Source organism: Diadema setosum, chromosome 18 (genome assembly GCF_964275005.1).
Source record: "Diadema setosum chromosome 18, eeDiaSeto1, whole genome shotgun sequence".
Taxonomy (NCBI): Eukaryota; Metazoa; Echinodermata; class Echinoidea; order Diadematoida; family Diadematidae; genus Diadema; species Diadema setosum.
This window is the reverse complement of record NC_092702.1, coordinates 7,200,888-7,220,509: the sequence shown is the minus strand read 5'-3', so window position 1 is coordinate 7,220,509 and position 19,622 is coordinate 7,200,888. Positions and strand designations below refer to the sequence as shown.

Sequence of the window (19,622 nt, the reverse complement as noted above, 5' to 3'; positions counted from 1 at the left end):
ACAGTCATCACTGCAAACAAAAAGCTACTCTTACCTACTGCTGATGGCACAGATATCAGCCCAACATGAATGGCCAAACTCTGACCCAGCAACTTTCTAGAATCTAGTACTGACTTTTGATCAAACTATATATAGAGATATCTACTGTAGTACCATACTTGGAACTACAAAGGACTACAAGAAAAATTGCTTTACTAGTGCAGAACGCCAATAATACCACCGATAACATTTTCATACAAAAAAAAACACCTATAAACTTATCCTTAAAGGGGATGGCTAGTAACTGATCAGTGGGAATCAGTGGGAATGCTGGGGGATGATTGTTCCAATCCTTGAGGGATTCATTTAAGAGTACATTATATATCTATTGTTGTGTAAAAATTATTTGCTTCAGAATGGTTTCATATTCAAATAATGTGCAGTTCAATGGGCCGTTAACGATCGCCCCGACACTGTACAGGCATGCTAACCTGGAAACATTGAACTGCACATTACTTGAATATGAGACCATTCTGAAGCAAATAATTTTCACACAACAATAGATATATAATGTACTCTTAAATGAATCCCACAAGGACTGGAGCAATCATCCCCCAGCATTCCCACTGATTCCTACTGATTAGTTACTAGCCATCCCCTTTAAGATGGTGGTTCATACTGCATCTGAAGCACAGCAACAAAAGCAACGCATGGATATTAACCAGTTTCTGGCATATCGTAATAATGGTGAACCCATGCTCTACACACACACACACACACACACACACACACACACACGCACACACACACACACACACACACACACACACACACACAATTCTTTGTGCAGGAACAAACTGGTTCGTTGACTCTCATGGCTCTAGTACAAATCTCTGCAGGGCAAGCACACCTTCACCCCATTAAGACCTTCAAGCAATTTTGCTCCAGGATTTATCCTCTTGTCCTCATCAAATAGACCATTTCTGTCATGTATTACAATTTATGGATGTTTCTTTTTTTTTACAGCATAAAAACTTAGCATTTAATTCAGCTGCTCCCACAAGTTATGCTCAATGGGGCAGAATTCACTTGGTTGCTGCTAGGAAGGGCTAGCCTCTGGCAAGCTTTGTGGTTAAGGGCAACTTTTGAGAACAAAGCATGCATAAAGTCTGAATACATTACAGAGCCGGTCTGTTGAAATTTTGAATTTTATTGCCTATACTATATTTGGAAAAAAGATTAGATGAAACTGGTGAAATTCATAAAATCTGTACGGAGTCCACAAATATTGTCAATTTGACAAGGAAACATTAATCAACATGTTTCAATTGTGTAGCCACCTCAAAAATTTCATGAACGTTGAGCAATTTAGAGGCTTCTGATCAGTGTGTGACTGAAATAAACCTTTCTATATGATTAGAATTGGGCTAAAATGAGAAAGTGTTTATTCTAACTTATGAAATGTTAGTAAAGAAAACTTAAATTTTAATTAGCAGACACAGCATCTAACCATAGATACATGGTTTCTCGGACTTGATGGGTTACCACAGAAACCAAGAATTCTGGAGGTATATGTAAAAACAACTTTTTGCGATAAAGTTTCACAAAACTCCTTGTGCATAGCTGCCAACATGTCTGTGCACAATTTACTAATCATTCTTTATATCAAATTTCTAATAGTTCGTTGTTTTGCATAGAAGCACATAGCATAATATAGAAAAATACTGATATGCAGAATTTCATGCGGCCAAAAACAGTAGTCATGCATGCTGAAATTACTACTAATTACTAAATTTTACTCATAGTTAGCAGCTATTCATATGTTTAAAAAAAGTACAGGCTGCACAACGGTGGGGGACAAAATCCCTGGCTTGTTTACTTGAGGGCCTCTGCCTGTGATATACTCCAAAGAAAAAAAAGTGTGGCCACATTTCTTGCATAATCACACTGAGGTACCATTTGCAAACATACATACCCACACACACACACACACACACACATACATGGTAAAAAAAAAAAAATCAATCACCCCCCAAAATATGCACCTACTGTATACACTGTTATTTTCACGTACAGAGATTTTCGCGAATGACGAGGTTATAAACTTTTTCGCGAGATGTTGTTTTCGGGAAACAACACCGACGCTTACATTAATATTCTATTAACAAAGCGCATGGAGACATTTTTGCATGTTGTTAAATTGGCGATGCAACCGTGATTTGCGAAATTTATGAAAATTAAACCCTCGTGAAAATAACAGCTTATACAGTACCTCTATAATCACAAAGCACTGGCATTAAGTATATTTTAATAGTCATTGCACATACTTGCAGTGGGAGTTGGCATTCTCCCCTCCCGTTCCCTTCAATTTGAAACTGTCATCTAAACTAGTGTGTGTGTGTTTTGTGGGTTTTTTTTTTTCAATAATCACAAATGCTAAACCATGAAATTTCATGGTCACACAAAGGATATACTCTTCCACTAAACACTTTCAGTGGGAGTCAAGAAAAATATGGCAATGGCAAAATACCTGGGCAAAATATCACAAATGCTTTTTCAGTACACAAAAGTATAAAAACCGTGGAACATTAGGCTCTTAATGTTCCCACATGTGAGAGAACTTTGAACAGTACAGAATGAGAACAGACCAGATGCTGGTCACATTCAAGCAGCAGATTAAACATGTGGCTGGAGGGTACAGCTGTAACTTGCTGACACTCACCTTGGTGCCTAGTGTAGAACGAGAAGGCAGTTTTCTAACATTTGCCTGCTGCAGCACCTTGTTCAGGACAGAAAGGCGAGAAGGTGACTTCCTAAAAACTTGCCGGGTTGCTAAGGTGCCTTCTTCCCTCCCCCCCCCCCTTTGGTCAACTGAAACAAGTTGTCCTCTCACCCAAAACCTTGTAACAGCATATTGCATCATTTTCGAAAGTCACCTTCATGCTGAACGTCATGTTTGGGCTTCCATAAATATGCTAACTATTTTCTCTCAAGAATCATGTTCCAATATTCCATTCAACACACTTATAAAACACTAGAACTCTTTCACTAATGTTCCTCCCCCCCCCCAAAAAAAAAAAAAAAAAATACCTTAGACATTCTGTGATTGTCATGTACAAGTATCTACCACTTCACAAGCTACCATAGCTTGCCTTGTTCCTGACTAATTTCTAATTTTGTTTTTTGTTTTTGTTTTTGTTTTCCCTAAGAAGTGAAAATGGGGAGCTTTGCTCCCAGGTCAAGGGTCAGGGAACGTTCTTCCCAACGTAGCCTGGCGTGATCTGGTTGACCCAGTGAATTCCGTCCCCCTCGGGCAGATGGGATGAAGGAAGGATGACGTGTCTGAGGAACGTCCTGCAGTGATCAAGGAAATGTGACATGTCATGATAAAACCAACGCCAAGATACATGACATGGGACCAGCAGAGAATAAAGTCACAAATATGGGTACATGTAAACAGTCACCCTCACCGGAACACATGTTTAATCTTCCACCTCACTTCCCAGGGTTGTTTTTGACTAAATTTCATCTTTCAAAAATCACAGGCAATCTTACCTGATGCAGTACATATCACGTCATGATCAGTAAACATTGGCCTCTACAATACCATGTCCGAGGAAAAATATAATCATTCACACTTTTAAAGCAAGAGACAAAGACAATTCACGGTGCTGCTAACCCACATATCTGCTTGCCTATTGGCAACTACAATGTAATGTTGGACAAGTAAAACGAGTACTAGTAGCTACTGCCTGATAAAAGTATGGGGCCTTTGCCTGAATGTCTTCTTGAGCAAGGGAGAGAAATCTCTTAGATTAAATCCTGTAAAAGGTTTGTGTTTAGGGTTTCTTCTAACATTTCATGGTCCATAACCTTTAACATGGCCACCTGTCCAATAACTTGATCACTCCCACAAAGGCCATCCACTAAGTCCATTTTCTCTGTTTATATTCCAATCATAGCTCACAGCAACAAAACATAATTTTATCTTGAATGTGAAGAGAGAAAAATTGGTAATGGGTTAGCCTTTGTGGGAGTGACCAAGATATCGACAACATGGTCATGTTGAAGGTAGAGGACCATAAAAAGGTTCAGAACAAACACTAAACTCAAAGCTGCAGTTGTGCAGGCTGGCCTGTAAATTTGACCACTTTCATCGGAGATCTCATGCATTCAGTGAGACAGTCATTGTTCCTTCACGATAACACGATAACATGATAAAACTTGGAAAAAGTGCAATCCGTCGTTCTTGTCTTCAAAGTTAATTTACTCAGTCATGCATGACATTTGTCAACATAATAGGTATCAATGGAAAGAGGAAGAATTCCCCTTTCCTCAAAACCAACAATGCACTCTTCATAGCTGACTATTATGAAATAGTAGCCTTCAAAATCTGGATTACCCTTTTTTTTTTATATGCACTGTAGTACATCAGACAGGGTTGCCAATTTGTACAACTCTTCAAACTAACAATTCATGACTTCTTGAATGTGTCATACTTTCCTCCCAAATTTTCCCCGACTTATTTCTCTGAGCAATGAACTATCAGAATGGAATTTCTTTTTAACCACAGGACAGTAACCAAGTGCCTGCTACATCTTTGCTCTGCACTCTTCAAAAACTGGCGAGAGTTAAAGGACAATTTCACCTTCATATACGTACACAATGTATACGGGTTGAATGAATGCAGCAATATTAGTAGAACATCAATGAAAGTTTTGAGGAAATTTGGACAATCCCTTCAAAAGTTATGAATTTTTGAAGTTTCTGCACAGTGACTGCTGGATGAGAATACTACTACAGTGTATGATGTCACATGCATGAAATATAATATATATATATATATATATATATATATATATATATATATATATATATATATATACATCGACTCGCTATTAACTCTTTATGTGCCACGTTCGCACATCCGGCTCATTCGACGGTGTGCCAACTTCGCATATTCTGCTCAACAAACAGAGCCGCCAAAACCGATCGATAAATCGCTAATCCCGCGGTACAATCAAAGCGTTTTTTTGCGCTTTTGTTCCTCTCACATACGGCTTGCATTCTATGTGGTGATTGATTATCAAGCGGTGTTCCCAACTTGATTTGCGTGTACATTCTAAGTTTCTGTCAGTATTTTACGTGCAAAAGTCATGCCTTTACAGTAATGTAGCAACTGGTAATTCAAAAGAAAAATTGAAAATAGAATTGTTATACATTGTATATGGAAGCAAAGTTTGGCATTCCTCTTTAACTTTGCTCACTATTATGTCCAGCTTAACAGAAATTTGTAGAAGTTATACAAATTGGAAAAACAGAATTCTTTCCCAACGCATGACTACCTTCGTGTCTCAGAATAACGTGGCACACAGGGGGTTTCCACCATGGCACATAAAGAGTTAAGGGTAATATTATTCCCCTGCCTTCTGAAAGAGGACAGTCAAGTGCTCTATCAATATGCAACAAGGAAAAGTAGAAATTACGCGGTGCGTAATATATGTCCCCGCCGGAAGTAGCATTTAGTAGCAAAATGTACAATATAGGTAAAAAGATGAAGGTCAAAGGTCAAAGAAGTCAAAGGTCAAAATTCTATGTAGAAGTTTTGAAGCCCTCACCTAGTGCCATCACATAAAGCAAACGGAATCGAAATCGGGTTAGAAATGGCGAAGGAGTAGCATTTTGTAGCCAATGTACAATATAGGTTAAAAAAAAATCAAGGTCAAAGGTCAAAGAAGTCAAAGGTCAAAATTCTGTGTAGAAGTTTTGAAGCCCTCACCTAGTGCCATCACATAAAGCAAACGGAATCGAAATCGGGTTAGAAATGGCGAAGGAGTAGCATTTTGTAGCCAATGTACAATATAGGTTAAAAAAAAATCAAGGTCAAAGGTCAAAGAAGTCAAAGGTCAAAATTCTGTGTAGAAGTTTTGAAGCCCTCACCTAGTGCCATCACATAAAGCAAACTGAATCGAAATCGGGTTAGAAATGGCGAAGGAGTAACATTTGGTAGCAAAATGTACAATACAGGTCAAAAATCAAGGTCAAAGGTCAAAGAAGTCAAAGGTCAAAATTCTGTGTAGAAGTTTTGAAGCCCTCACCTAGTGCCATCATATAAAGCAAACGGAATCAAAATCAGGTTAGAAATGGCGAAGGAGTAGCATTTTGAAGCAAAATGTACAATATAGGTCAAAGGTCAAGGTCAAAGGTCACAACTGAAATTCTGTATAAAAGTTTCAAAGCTCCCATGTAGTGCTATCATATAAAGCAAACAGAATCAAAATCGGGTTAGAAATGGCGAAGGAGTAGCATTTTGAACATTTTGATCACACACGGACGCACACACGGACACACGGACGGACGGACGGACGGACGGACACACGGACACACACATGTACGGAGCCCGTTTCATAGTCCCCTGCTCGAACTCGTTCGGCGGGGACAATAAAAGTGATAATACGTTGAGTTTTCTTTATACGACAACTACACATGTGACATCCAAAGCTGCAGTAGTCTTCTCATCCAGTGATGGCAGCACTGAAACTTCAAAAATTCATATTTTTTTTAATGGATTGTCCTATTTTCCTCAAACATTCACTGATGTGTTCTACTGATATAGCTGCATTCTCTCAATCCTTTAATATGTATATGAAGGTGGACTTGTCCTTTAACTGTGCACTGCAGTGTGACAGATTCCTCCTCATGGCATTCACTCTATACAAATAGTGGATGGTAACGAGTGCAAAATCTTGTTCCATTGCACGGGTAAAGACCATGCACTATTTGTTTTAATACAACACCTCGAACGTCAATAGATGTGGTCCACACAGATTCTTGAATTCAGCACAGAAATGGCAACCATTTTCCGTAAGAGACGAATGATTAGCTGCACGGCCACATACATACGTGAAACCGATCGTTTGAAGTTGTTTACAAAAACGAGTGGCAAAAGTACGCGCTTGTAATTGTTAAGTGTGGCAAATGTTTGCCTATTGTGACATCAGAGCCGTGCAATGGAACAATTGTGAGTTTAACACGGGAGTCAATGGAGATGGCTGACGCCGGCCACGCGCTATCCAGTTTTGCTCCATCAAAATTGCGCAGCTGACAGCCACAGCATGTGATGGAACTGTTAACTGAATGTCACATGATGGGCAATCGACCAATCAGATAGCTACATTCTTTATAGGTGTTGTATAAAAAGAAATAATCAGCCAACTTTAACTGACCTGTGTGGAGCGTCTATGCCAAGCAGGATTCGCCAGTTTTGTTTGAACCCGAAGTCGTATGGATTCCTGTAGATCTAAAAAACGTGACAGAGATAAACAAATGAGAGTTAATGGAACAGCCATTCGAGGTACCTCGGAGATTGGAAACTTAATCATGTGAAGCAATAGTAAACTGAGGCGATGAAATCAAATTCATATGAAAGATATAAAAGTTGTGAAGCTTTGATTGCCCATAAATCATCATTCATGCCGCGTGTTGTGTTGCAGCAACATGCTTATTATCTTATCTTATCTTATTTTTTTGCACAAATCCTACATAATGTGGGACATTCCAATCACTATGCATTGAAACAATCTAAAAAAAAAATTGCGAGTGGGGTGAATATGTCTGGAAACATATTAAAATCTGTTGAGAGATTTCAGAGCTTATGAGCACACATGTATCTCAGCACAATAATCAAAATTTTCCCTTCACAACCTGCTCAAAATTCAAAGTTGTGGACCCAATAGTCATGTCATATGGCAGCACCTTGAAATTGACTGTTTTGGTGGCCCTGACATTCAATAGACTACATGCATGGTACACTGCTTGTGTCATAATGTGCACTTTACTCTAAAGATAAGCTACTGGTTTCATTATTTGGTACAATCTAAAGAACATAAACTCTTCCAAGTATTGTACTTGTATCTCAATTCTTTGTTTGTTTTGAAGACAAACATAGACATTTCTATTCATGAATGTTGTGGAGACATCCCAGAGACATCGCCTGCAAAATTAGTCTCTGTGACATGGTCATGACTGAGGAAATGTTGCACAGGCATCTTCTTGACCAGCTGCAGACTGGAAAAAGTCTCTGAAAAAAAGAAGACCATGTTTGATTCTTTCAAGACTCCCTGGAGATCAGGCTAATCTCCAGAAGACACTGCAGAAATGTCTCCATGACCAGCGAGACTGGAGTTGCTTCTAGGTCACCATCTAGTCTATAAGACAATGAGATATCCACCTCAGAGTTGACAATTGAAACCGCTATTACCCCCCGAGGACAATTATCCCCCAGCTAAATTCTGGTTAGTAATAAGGTTAAAGTATAGATTACGGTTAAGGTTAGGATTAGGTTCACGATTAGAATTAGGGTTAGGGTTAGGAGAATGGGAAGAGTCTGGGGTAATTGTCCAGGGGTAATTGCCCTAGAACCAACTGAAACACAAAACATTTCATTTGCTCAATCAATAACAATGAGATGAGATGAAAGGACAGCAAAATTACAAAAGAATGGGAGCATGCATTCAACAAGCACATACCCCCCCCCCCCCGCAACTATCACACACACAGACACACAAACTCCCACCCATAAATACCAACACACAGACACACAAGGACCTGCAAAACCCACTCACAATATTGACTTCCTTCAGCCGTTTCCTCTCAGAGTTGTTGATGTGCTGTTCGATGCTCGTCTCTCCCTTGGATACGAGCAGGGCGTGCCACACCGTCAACGTCCCAAGAGCAAACACCACCCCCAGGCAGATGAAGAATTGCACAACAACCGCCTTGTGGTAGATGCTCTCACTGGCGGTCAGGCTGTATTTCACCACGGGTGGGGGCACTTTGCCCGTATGGTTAGCCTCTGCAGCCTGGAACAAAGGCAAATGAACATCATCTCCGTCAAGCATATATTATCCCTAATCAGAGGTTCACAGTGAGAAATGATCCCATTTGATACAACGCATCACAAATGTGCCCCCCCCCAAAAAAAAAACAAAACAAAACAAAAACAAACAAACTTTAAAGCATGGACCTCCATGCTTAAAGTAAAACAGATAAATGAATAGATTAGCAAAAATTAATGAACTTTACTTGTGCTCACAGATAATTAAGTCAATGAGGTGATTAGGTTTGTGAGAAAGAATAACTAGGCTGTAAAAGTGATTAGGTTTGTGAGAAAGAATAACTAGGCTGTAAAAGTCAGTAACTCTAGCTGTCAACATTTACACATCAATATGAGGAAGGTTCCAAAGAGCATTTAACATGAAACAAGCATTTTACATTCATAATAATTTGCAAACATTATTCCCAAATCAGCTAGTCTTCTACAAGTTGTATTTTATGATATTTTCAGTGAGCCTCCTGCAGAACCATGGAGACTTAAAAGCTTTGACAAAAACCTGTCACAAAACTGTGCCGATGCATGTCTTTAACCCATTGAGGATGGGCTGATTTTGCTACAACATGCATTACACATTGACACCTGCCCAAGCATACTCAGGGCTCATCTTCAACAGGTTGATAGTGGACCTATTTCTCTACCCGTCCATCCAAATAATCAAAAGTGTTTCCTTATCTTGATTTGAACCTCATCTCAAAATGTTATACATGCAGACTACAAAAGCTGTGTCTGCATAGGACCATACTTGGAGTTGCATATATGCCACATTCTGAAGTGTACACCCACACTCAATGCTACTGCCACAGCTACTGTACACAAATGCGTACAGAATGGTTTCCTAATCGAATGAGAACAGTTCTCTGAAAGCTGTCTTCGACTGTAATTTATTGAAACACTTTTTTTTTTGAAAGTGTAAGAAAAAGTTATGAGGTTTATTTTCAACAAAAACTTCCAAACAAACAGCATGACACTGACATGTGCAAGAGCTAATGTACTGCACTGTTATTCGACTAATTTAATCATCGCTGAGAACAATTACCCTTCTGCAAAACGAATTCATTGCGTAGCTTGGTAGAAGAGTAATCGTTTCTTCTGCCTCTATAACAACAAACACCCTCTGCTAGCTACATGATGAATCACCTACACTTACACACACACACACACACACACACACACACACACACACACACACACACACAATCATGCAGACAAATCTACCTTAACGTTAACACCATTGACACAAAACACTGGTCAAGCTAGGAACAGTGCAACACAACAACAAACAAACAAAAAAATCATGAAAAGCCAATCTGCCACAGATGTGAAGATGGCAGCACCGCCACATACAGAAACTAGAAAAGCACTCTGAGAGCACAGACCTCTGCCAAGCAGTTACTTTCCACTGATGATCTTACTCTTTCCAAAGAGATTTTTCTCCTCTCCACACCATTGGGGAACAGCTCTTTGGGCTCTTCCATGGAGATCAGTGATTTCAACCCATAGGTATACATGCTGATAAATCGCCCGATTTCCCAATATAGAAGCCTTTGTTACGTCATAAACCCTCAGCTGCGCGGCGCGCCTCGCCCTAGCAGAAACTAGAGCACGCATTTTAGTGCGCGTTTGAAAACCTCAAAAATGTGCAGCTTGAACTCCGAAGTTCATTGACCCTACCTGTCAAAATATCAAAAATCCTTCGTAAATTCAAAAAAAAAAAAAAAGCATCGGATCACTACCAAAATTTAATTATTTGTTACTTGTGTCATTCTCAACCTTTCCTGTAAGTTTCATCCAAATCCGTTAACTACTTTTTGAGTTATTTTGCACACGGATAAACTAACTAACTAACAAGAAACCAACAGTAACGAAAACATAACCTCCTCCCTTGGCGGAGGTACATGTAATTTTGTGATTGTAATATCTGGCAATCAACAAACACGCCAGATGCAAGTGAAAAACAACAAAAACATGCAATGCTTGCAATTAAATCATGAAAGAAGAGTTTGGTGTGGGCCACAGAAGTTTACAATAGGCAAAGGGGTGCAACACACTCTGGTGCATCAAACATAAACACATAACTATGACTGGTCAGAAATTGCACAAACTGGCATGAGATACTTCAAAGCGACAAATTTGTGTGTATCTTGGTGAACTTTTGTGGCGGATCATGTGATCTGTGTCATGTGATATGCAGACTCCTTAGTTGCATGACTTGTTATCAAACTCATCATGTCATATGCCTATGTCATGAGCAGTGCAGGATTCCAGGCCAGTTTGTGTAATCAGAGCTAATCTTGAGGATCACAGCATGGTGAAAGGTAGACATATAGTGATTAAAAAAACAACAACAAACATCATAACAGCATTAACAGTAAAGGAAAAAAATAAGAGCTCAAGCAGCAACATTTGACACATATGAGCAAAAGCTAAAACAAAGAACAACAAAATGATGAAAATTATTCCCTGAAGCACAGCCTTTTATTCATTCATTTATTTATTTATTATCATTTTTTTTTTTTTGGGGGGGGGGGGAGGGGGGTAAGTGGGGTAATAAGATGAATTAGGGTTGCATTCCTCAATAGGAGGAATAGTGAGGAAGATTAATTAAACCAATCTAGACTGTTCATTAAGCGAGAAGAGCACAATATTTAAGAAAATGCCATTTCTAACAATTTTTACAGCAATTATTCACTTTCCTGTATATCTTGCAAACATCTGAAATCTAATATTTGATGACAATTCTTTCTTACTCTTTGAATTTCTCCATCTTTTTCCCAAAGTCATTTCTTCTTTCTTATCCTCAGTCATTCCATCTCTCCCTTATTCTTGCTTTCACAATTTATTTTCTGAATGATCTTATGTTGAGTATATATTATTTCTTTTTTTTTAAGGAAAAAATGTGTGAGTGAAATGGTACATTTGCAAAATTAGTAGCACATGAAAATACTTCCTCCTGTAAACACCAGTGCTCTGTGTATCATCTCCATTTACAACATATTTTCTTTTCTCTTTTTCTACTAGAGAGGCAATTATATCTAAAACTTGACATCACAATGTCGACAAATAAGGAAATGAATTGTGCATATTTATATAAGGGGAGGAATGGAATGAGGTATTTGGAGTGTCGTGAATATGCATGAATTTATGCAAATTATGTCAGCATGCAGAGCCCACGTGGTGGCAGCTTTGAGAGTTTCAAGAGATGCCATGGCACTTTGGGAAATAAAGTTGATTTGACAATTCTGTATAAACTCCACAGTGATATTATAGCCTTATTTTGTTTGAATTTTTGGCCGAAATGAGAGGTGTGCATAATGGGGACTCCTTTCTCCTCCACAAGGTTGAGCAAAATGACATTTACATGACAGAATTTACCCGAAACACTGTGGTGATAGGAGAGGGACTATAAGTAAGTCTAAGTACAATGAAGGGAGCTCTGAAGGCCTCTTTGTAACTTTTTCTATAGTCTAACCATGGAGCAAGAAAAACAGAAAAAAATCACTAACATTGGAGGGGTACTATCAATGAAAACAAAACTACTATGTTAAACTTCTAATGCAGCAACTGTATTGCAAAAAAAAAAAATACATACAAAAGCTACAATGCAAAACACAAACAAAAAGAACAGCAACAAAGAAAACAAATTCTGCTGCAAACCAACTAAAAACTGACATGAGCTACTAACTAAAATATTGACTATATTGTAGCAAACTTAGCATGCTCCGTAATTTGCATAAACTGATGAAAGACTGCCAGTGATGGTAGTACTATAAGCAATGGACAGCTTAAAAAAAAAATGATATGCTGGCATTCGCAGTCATGGCCATATGCTGCTGTGTCCTGTCCATCTCTTGGTGAACTAACAGGACAAGAGTGATTTTACCATCCCGTCTTCAATACTCAGTTTTCAAAGGAATTTTGCACTTTGTGTGTTTAGAGTGCAGAGGAAGGGGGATACTGATAGCCAGTGTTGTTTAACAGACAGAATCATTTGACCATGTACAGAAAATAAACACTTGATCGTCAAATTTAACAAAACGTTTATGTTTCTCACTTCCTCAATGGCACATAGTCATATGTGTCATTTGTCTGCTGCGATGATCAACAATTTCATGGCTTCAGTAAAAGAAAGACAATGGAACTTTCAATTCTGTTCCCAAAATTTTTCAGTGAATTGGAAAGATTTTGAAAACCCTTGCCAAGAAACAACAATAAAAAACAAACAATCAAGAATAATTATAAACCTTCATGGGTCTTGTTTGAGAATATTACGTGTTTTGGCACTGAGCATCCCTGCTAGCAGCAACGACTAGATGAGTGAGCAAGCCCTGATAGTATGATTGTGATTGTGAAAGTTTGGTAACATCCCCAAAATACTGGTGCTACTACTGACCATGCTACATGGAGAGAAACCAGGGCATACTGTAAAACATGGAATGTTCACATTCTTTTTAATTTCGCAAATTTCAAGAACGCCAAAATTTGCGAAAAAAAAAATGCATGCCATAGTTCTTGTCTACACTGTCTGCATTGAACGCCAGCGGCAATTCGCGATAATTTCATGCCACGAAAAAGGCCGTCGGCTCCAATTCGCGAAAATTTTGTGCCGCAAATATATCATGTTTTACAGTAATACTGGTTTATTCTGTAGCAAAGGCGCTGAGGTATATCATGAAGCATTGATGATTATACGTGTTATATTGACCTCACACAGCATGCAGAAGATAATACAGGCTTCCGTCAAGCTCGGCATGCTGCAAGTAAGTGATTATCTGAGTTTGTGACATCGCATGCATGTAACTGAAGCCCCAAAGACAAATGATAAATACTCACTTTTGCCTGATTATAGACTTCCATTGCTTGCGCAAATACAGATCCGCCAAACAGACTTTCAAAAGTTTTCTATGTCGCGAATGCAATATGTAGGAGTAAAGGTGAATGAAATAGTAGTCATGGTGATTGGAATACTGACTGGACAGTGGATATGGACGCCATCACACTGGCCTACATGTTTGCATTGATTGACAACGTATAAGAGTACAAACTTACTCTCACACTACTGATTCAGCACTGAATTTTATATTCTTGATAAATGATTTACAACACTGAGGAGATATCAAGTAACACACACTGATTATTATACTTTAAGCATAGAAAATACTCTAACTCAGTCACATGCAAAGAAACTGAATAGGTTCTCAAAAGTTTCATGATGCATCCATTCAAATCCTTTCCTTATCTAAATTATATTTAGTTTTTGTTGAATCCAGTACTCAGTATTCTATTCATTAAGTGTATCCTTGGTGCATAGACCATCATCAGATGCTGTGAGTTGAATTGATCTGGTAGTATGTGCACAGCCATGTATGACAGAAATGTAAAGCATGGAAACCACACAGACACACGTACACAAACACACACACATACACGCACACACAGATAAAAAAGAAAACATCTGAGCGGTTCAGAATGGTGAAAAAATATTGAAATTGGGCTGGAAGGCGAGAGCTTGTATGGTATGAATGGAGGCATCAGTCTGTGGAAATGGAAGGAAGGGAGGGTCATTTAATATTAACATGAAACCAGAGTGGTACAAATAGCACTCTATAGTCTCCAACAGCATGATAATCTTCATGTGGTTATCTTGTCATCGATTAAAGGGACTGTACAGTACTGGTTGAGGTGGGGATTCCTGTTTTGAACATTTCTCTAAGTGAGATAATGAGAAACCTCTCATAAAATATGAAAGAGCATGTAATTCTAAGATGGATTCAATGTTTATTTGATGAAAATTGGTTTTCAAATAGCTGAGATATCCAAAAAAGTGATAATAATAAAAGGCGACAGGCCACGCCTTTTATTAGGATCTCTTTGTTCTCCTTGTTTTTGGATATCTCAGCCATTTCAAAACCAAATTTCATCAAATAAACTTTTGATACCCCTTAGAATTGCATGCTCTTTGACATCTCATAGAGTGGTTTCTGAATATCTCGCAAAATGTTAAAAGTTAAATCCTCACCTCAACCAGAACTGTACACACCCTTTAAAGAATGTAAATTTGTCCAAATCTCACAATCAACAGGAGGCCACCGACCCCTTATTCTAATACTTCAAAAATGCTCAGCTCAATTCAGGATAGAGGTTTAAAATATCTAAGCTTTTAAAACTGCTGCAGAATTGACAAAACTTTCATACACAATCAGATGGGCACGTATAGGAGATGCCTTTATTTTCCACAAAAAAAAAAATAAATAAATAAAGAGAGGGGCATTCTTTCAGTTACATGTTTGCAAAGATGCAAAGGAAAGGTGAAAAGTAAATTAGAAACTTCTCTCCCTTGGCGGGTATCTAAGCTTACAGATTAAGTTATTCACAGCTATCATCAATGTTTGGCTTTTTGTGATTTTCAGTGTCCACTGTTTTGAAAACACATAGTGTAAGTAATAAATTATTAATGTATGACATCATTAATTCTTACAAGCACATACATATGAAATATACCTGTAATTGAAGCATTCAGCTGGTCATTGCATCCTTAATTTGATATTCACCAGAATAATTTCTCATTGTTGCCATTTGTTTTATTGTTGTACATGTATATGTGTGTTTTTTTCTACAAAGCTAACATCTCTTCTTTTTCAATACACCATTTCTGTCATGCATTACAATTCATCATGGATGTTTCCTTTCCTACAGCCTAGTAACAAGGCATTTCATTTACCTGCTCCCTCCCATGAAGTTTCACAGGAAGGAATTCACTTTAGTTGTTGCTAGGTAGAGCAAGCCTCCAGCAAGCCTTGTGGTTGTTAGGGGCAACTTTTGTCTTCAAAGCATGCATAAAATCTGAATACATTACAGAACACGTCTATCGCTGGCTAGCTACCTGGCTTGTGTACTCACCCTGGCATCGAAAAACTCTTCCCTAAACTGAGGCCAGACGGAAATGGACACGTAGACCGTCCCCATCCACATGTAGATGCAGAACAGCATGAAGTAGCGATGATTGAAGTGCCCTACACAGTTGTTGAGCCAGGCTGGCGATTGCGCGGCTGCTCGTCAAGGAAGTTTAGACATGACAAGGTGGGGGGGGGGGGGGCAATCAGTTGTTCAATATTTTGAAGAGGAGTGGGCCAATTGTCAGCCATGCCAGCAGCACTATACTGTCTGAGTTTCTACTCCAAAAGAGCGTCCATTACAAATATACCAAACACAACAATATCACTCAAAATCCACTTCATTTCTTTCCAAAGTTGCTGGTTTTGCCTGATATTCTTAAATGAGAATAACAGTGGGATTTGGAGGGTTGCAAAACAGATTTCCAACATTGCAGCAAAAGTTATACAAAATTTTGGTAAATCCACTGTAATAATATCATCATTTGCTACTACTTTCTATTCCCCCCCCCACCCCCCTGGTTATTGATTACCATTCTTTAATACTAATAAAATTGATGTAGATGGCACTGAGAACAAAACAAAAAACAGCAAAAATGAATAACTGATAATATGGAATAATTACAGAATAACCCTGTAAGTGACAAATTACTCACATTTGGATACAGAGTTTGTTGTTCTTCATCTTCATTGACTTGTATCCTCTTTATCACACATATCGGCAGAGACTCCAACCCCAACCACCTTCTGATCTGGAGATTCTCCCGCCTGAAACCCCTAGCAAACGGGAGACTCCAACTTGATGTGCGTGAAGTGTACATCGCGAGCGCAAAGTCCCTTGCGGTCTTGGGTTCTAGATGCTCTCTTGCGCTATTTAAGGCTTATTTTTCAACATACAATGAAATTAAGTAAGAAATCATCTCAAGCGGGAGAAATTAAATCTCAAGCGGGAAAACGGGAGATTCTGCAAAAATGGGCTTTCGGCGGGAGATCTCCCGTCGAAAGCGGGAGAGTTGGAGTCTCTGTATCGGTATTTATTCAGTAAAACAAGATACCTTAATTTTTATTAATCTATAAAGTGTTCTGGTGGCTTTCCTACACATTGAAAGAAATCAAGACCAGGGTTGGGGCTATCCCCAGTTTGCAAAGAGAAAAACTAACATTTAACCCGTTGAGGATAAGTGCCGAGTATACTCGAGCAAGTGTCTATGGAAAATGCCTGTTGTAGCAAAATCAGTCCGTCCTCGATGGGTTTTAAGCAACATACATCAGGCTTGACATGGCAAGGATACGGCAGTGGTGATCCATCTTCAGAATACACGTCTTGCAGACACTACAGTGATGGGTGCGCAGCGGTTTGGGTGCGATGCACTTTTTGCATATACTCCCTGCTCCTGTGTCTGACACAATCTGCAGAGAGAACAAATGGAAAGCAGGCAAAATCTGTCACACAAGCACTCAGGTCATTTATCCATATTTTAACAGACCTCCCAACATTTGTAACTGAAAAAGGGTAAAGATTAGGAGAGAAACAGCACTACCCACAGGAATGTGTAGTAAAATTATCAAGAAAAATCTGAAGAAATTTTTTTTTGTGAGAAAATGAAAATTTGTGATTTTTTTTTTTTTTTTTATATAAGCAGAATAGAAACCTGCTCAACAGCTATGTCACACAGTTTAAAATTTGTCTTACTCTCTGAATGCTATGGGTTCATAACTTTTCAGTGCATCTGATTTTTTTTTCCCCCAAAAATTTTCACAGCTCTACTTTTCATATTTTTCTGTTTTGATATAATGCAATATAAATCAGGATGGAGTCCCCCTTTCATAAGTAGATGTAATAGTTGTAATTTCAGGGGTTCCTTTTTTAGAAAGGCAACTGGCTTGGACCGACAGTCACCTGAGGAGGGTGGCCGGGGGATGTGGTACAGCCTTTGTAGTAGTGGAATGTGATGTTCACGAGCAGCCAATGTCCAAACGTGAGGTGGAACATGGTCTCCGCCAAGCTGCGATCAGAGGCGGCGGGGAGGACGACCACGTACATAACGACAGTCACAAATGATGTCAGCATCACGACCAAGACGACCATGATCTATACCGACACAACAGAGAGAAAGAGGGCAAATCATTTCAAATATATAATACAGTTGTAGCACTTGTGATTAAGACCACTGTCCATATTAACTGAGAGCAGACAATGATTCATCAACACGCTACATGAATTTAAATGCACGGGCCCATACATCATATACCACGACATGCATGCAAACATTTGAGTATCATTTTTAAGTTCAGGCCACATAAGAATGCCCAAATATGCATTCATCAAAAATATATTTTCATTCTTGTACTGGCAAGTTTTATTTTTATCCCCTTACGACAGAAATTGATATGCACAGCAACTGTAGATTATAGCATTAATATTTCATCAAAATTTAAATGCATACTATTACTGCTTCCAGACATTCAGATTCTTGGTTGCAAATACTTGTTCTGTTGGTGTTGGTGCTGGTGTTGGTGTTTATGAACAAAGCAACTAATTCTCAAATGCATTGCCATTCTGCCAGCTGTTCCCCAATATAGCCACTGTATTCCTAGATTTGGACTACAAGCCATTATGGGGTGGGCACATGATGGAGCTACATATGCCAGTGGGTTACTCACAAAGTTTCAACAAACTTGATTTTTTTTTTAATAATTTTGTTTTCGTTTTTGTTACCCATTGTTAAATTTGAAGATACATTTACTAATTCACATACATGTATCTTGTGAAAATTTTGTTTCTTTTAAAGGAAACCAAAACCCGAAGAGAAATGTGTATTGAGTTTTAAGCAGCAACATTTAGTAGAACAAATCAGACAATCGATGCAAAAGTTATAAATTTGTAAAGTTTTGGTGTTGGAGCTGCTGGATGAGGAGATTACTAGAGGTTATGATGTCATGTGTGGACAACAATATAAAGAAAATACAAAGAAAATTCCACAAAAATTAACTTTCCTAGCATAATGAAAGAGCACTTGACTACCCTAACATATGTCAGTATCATGTTGATGGAATCCGTAATTTTCATGAAAAACAAATTTCTGTGGAATTCACTTTATATTTTCTTCATATTTTTGTGACATGACACAAGACATCATAACCTCTAGTAGTTTCCTCATCCGACAGTTCCAACACCAAAACTTGATTGATTGTTCGCTTTTTCTCAAACTTTCACTGATGTGTTCTACTAATGTTGCTGCTTTCACTCAATCCATATTTCCCTTTGAAGTTTGGCTTCTTTTAAGTCATGTCTTATCTTTTAAAAAGGCTGAAGGTGTTGCCATATCATTGTCCCATTGAAGCAGATCCCCTTTATCCAAGCTCTAATCAAACAGTGGCAACTGTACATCCTTTAACATTGCAGGAGGGTTGCAAATTGCCTTGTTTACTGCCCAACAAGCTAGAAGAGAGATATTGTCTGTTTTTCCTGTTGTCACCTCAACATGCAAATAATCACACTTACTTTTTCATTTTCACATCATTGAAGCTGAATAAACAGAAAAAAAAAAATATATATATATATATAAAAGCATTAGCTCACCGGTCCCATGTATTTTGTTATATGTTCCACAATCCAGATGACAGGTTCCATAGCAACGTCAATCACACTGCTGGTTGAGGTGAATGAATTGTAGGTCAGTGACCTGACCGCCAGTTTGAAAGCAAGCCAGACCTCCAGTAGGCGACGAGACAGCCCCATCCTTCTGTTGTTTTCTTTCATGATAGGTGAGACAAAGTTCAAAAGAGGTCCACTTTCATTCTGGTCTGGTCTGGGGCAAACTTGAGCATCCAGCTCATGCAATATTGCCGCACAT

The 19,622-nt window shown here is 38.6% G+C and overlaps 1 protein-coding gene across 1 annotated transcript; it reads right to left on the bottom strand.

The window, feature by feature from the left end:
• Window positions 1-3,186: 3,186 nt before the first annotated feature.
• LOC140241850 (palmitoyltransferase ZDHHC16-like) lies at window positions 3,187-19,618 on the bottom strand. The gene is made up of 8 exons (XM_072321604.1): window positions 19,349-19,618; window positions 17,666-17,857; window positions 17,058-17,175; window positions 15,773-15,906; window positions 13,706-13,774; window positions 8,604-8,840; window positions 7,206-7,279; window positions 3,187-3,333 (listed from the first exon to the last, which is right to left on the bottom strand). The coding sequence occupies exons 1-8, from the start codon at window positions 19,526-19,528 to the stop codon at window positions 3,225-3,227; spliced, it is 1,113 nt and encodes a 370-aa protein (XP_072177705.1). The 5' UTR covers window positions 19,529-19,618; the 3' UTR covers window positions 3,187-3,224.
• Between the last annotated feature and the right edge of the window lie 4 nt (window positions 19,619-19,622).

Coding starts and splice junctions, on each gene's coding strand:
- LOC140241850 (XM_072321604.1), bottom strand. CDS start 19,528: ATGAAAGAAAACAACAGAAGGATGGGGCTGTCTCGTCGCCTACTGGAG. Junction 8,841..13,705: donor AAGTCTATAATCAGGCAAAA/GTGAGTATTTAT, acceptor CCTTTGTTCCAG/GCTGCAGAGGCTAACCATAC. Junction 7,280..8,603: donor GGCTGAAGGAAGTCAATATT/GTGAGTGGGTTT, acceptor CACGTTTTTTAG/ATCTACAGGAATCCATACGA.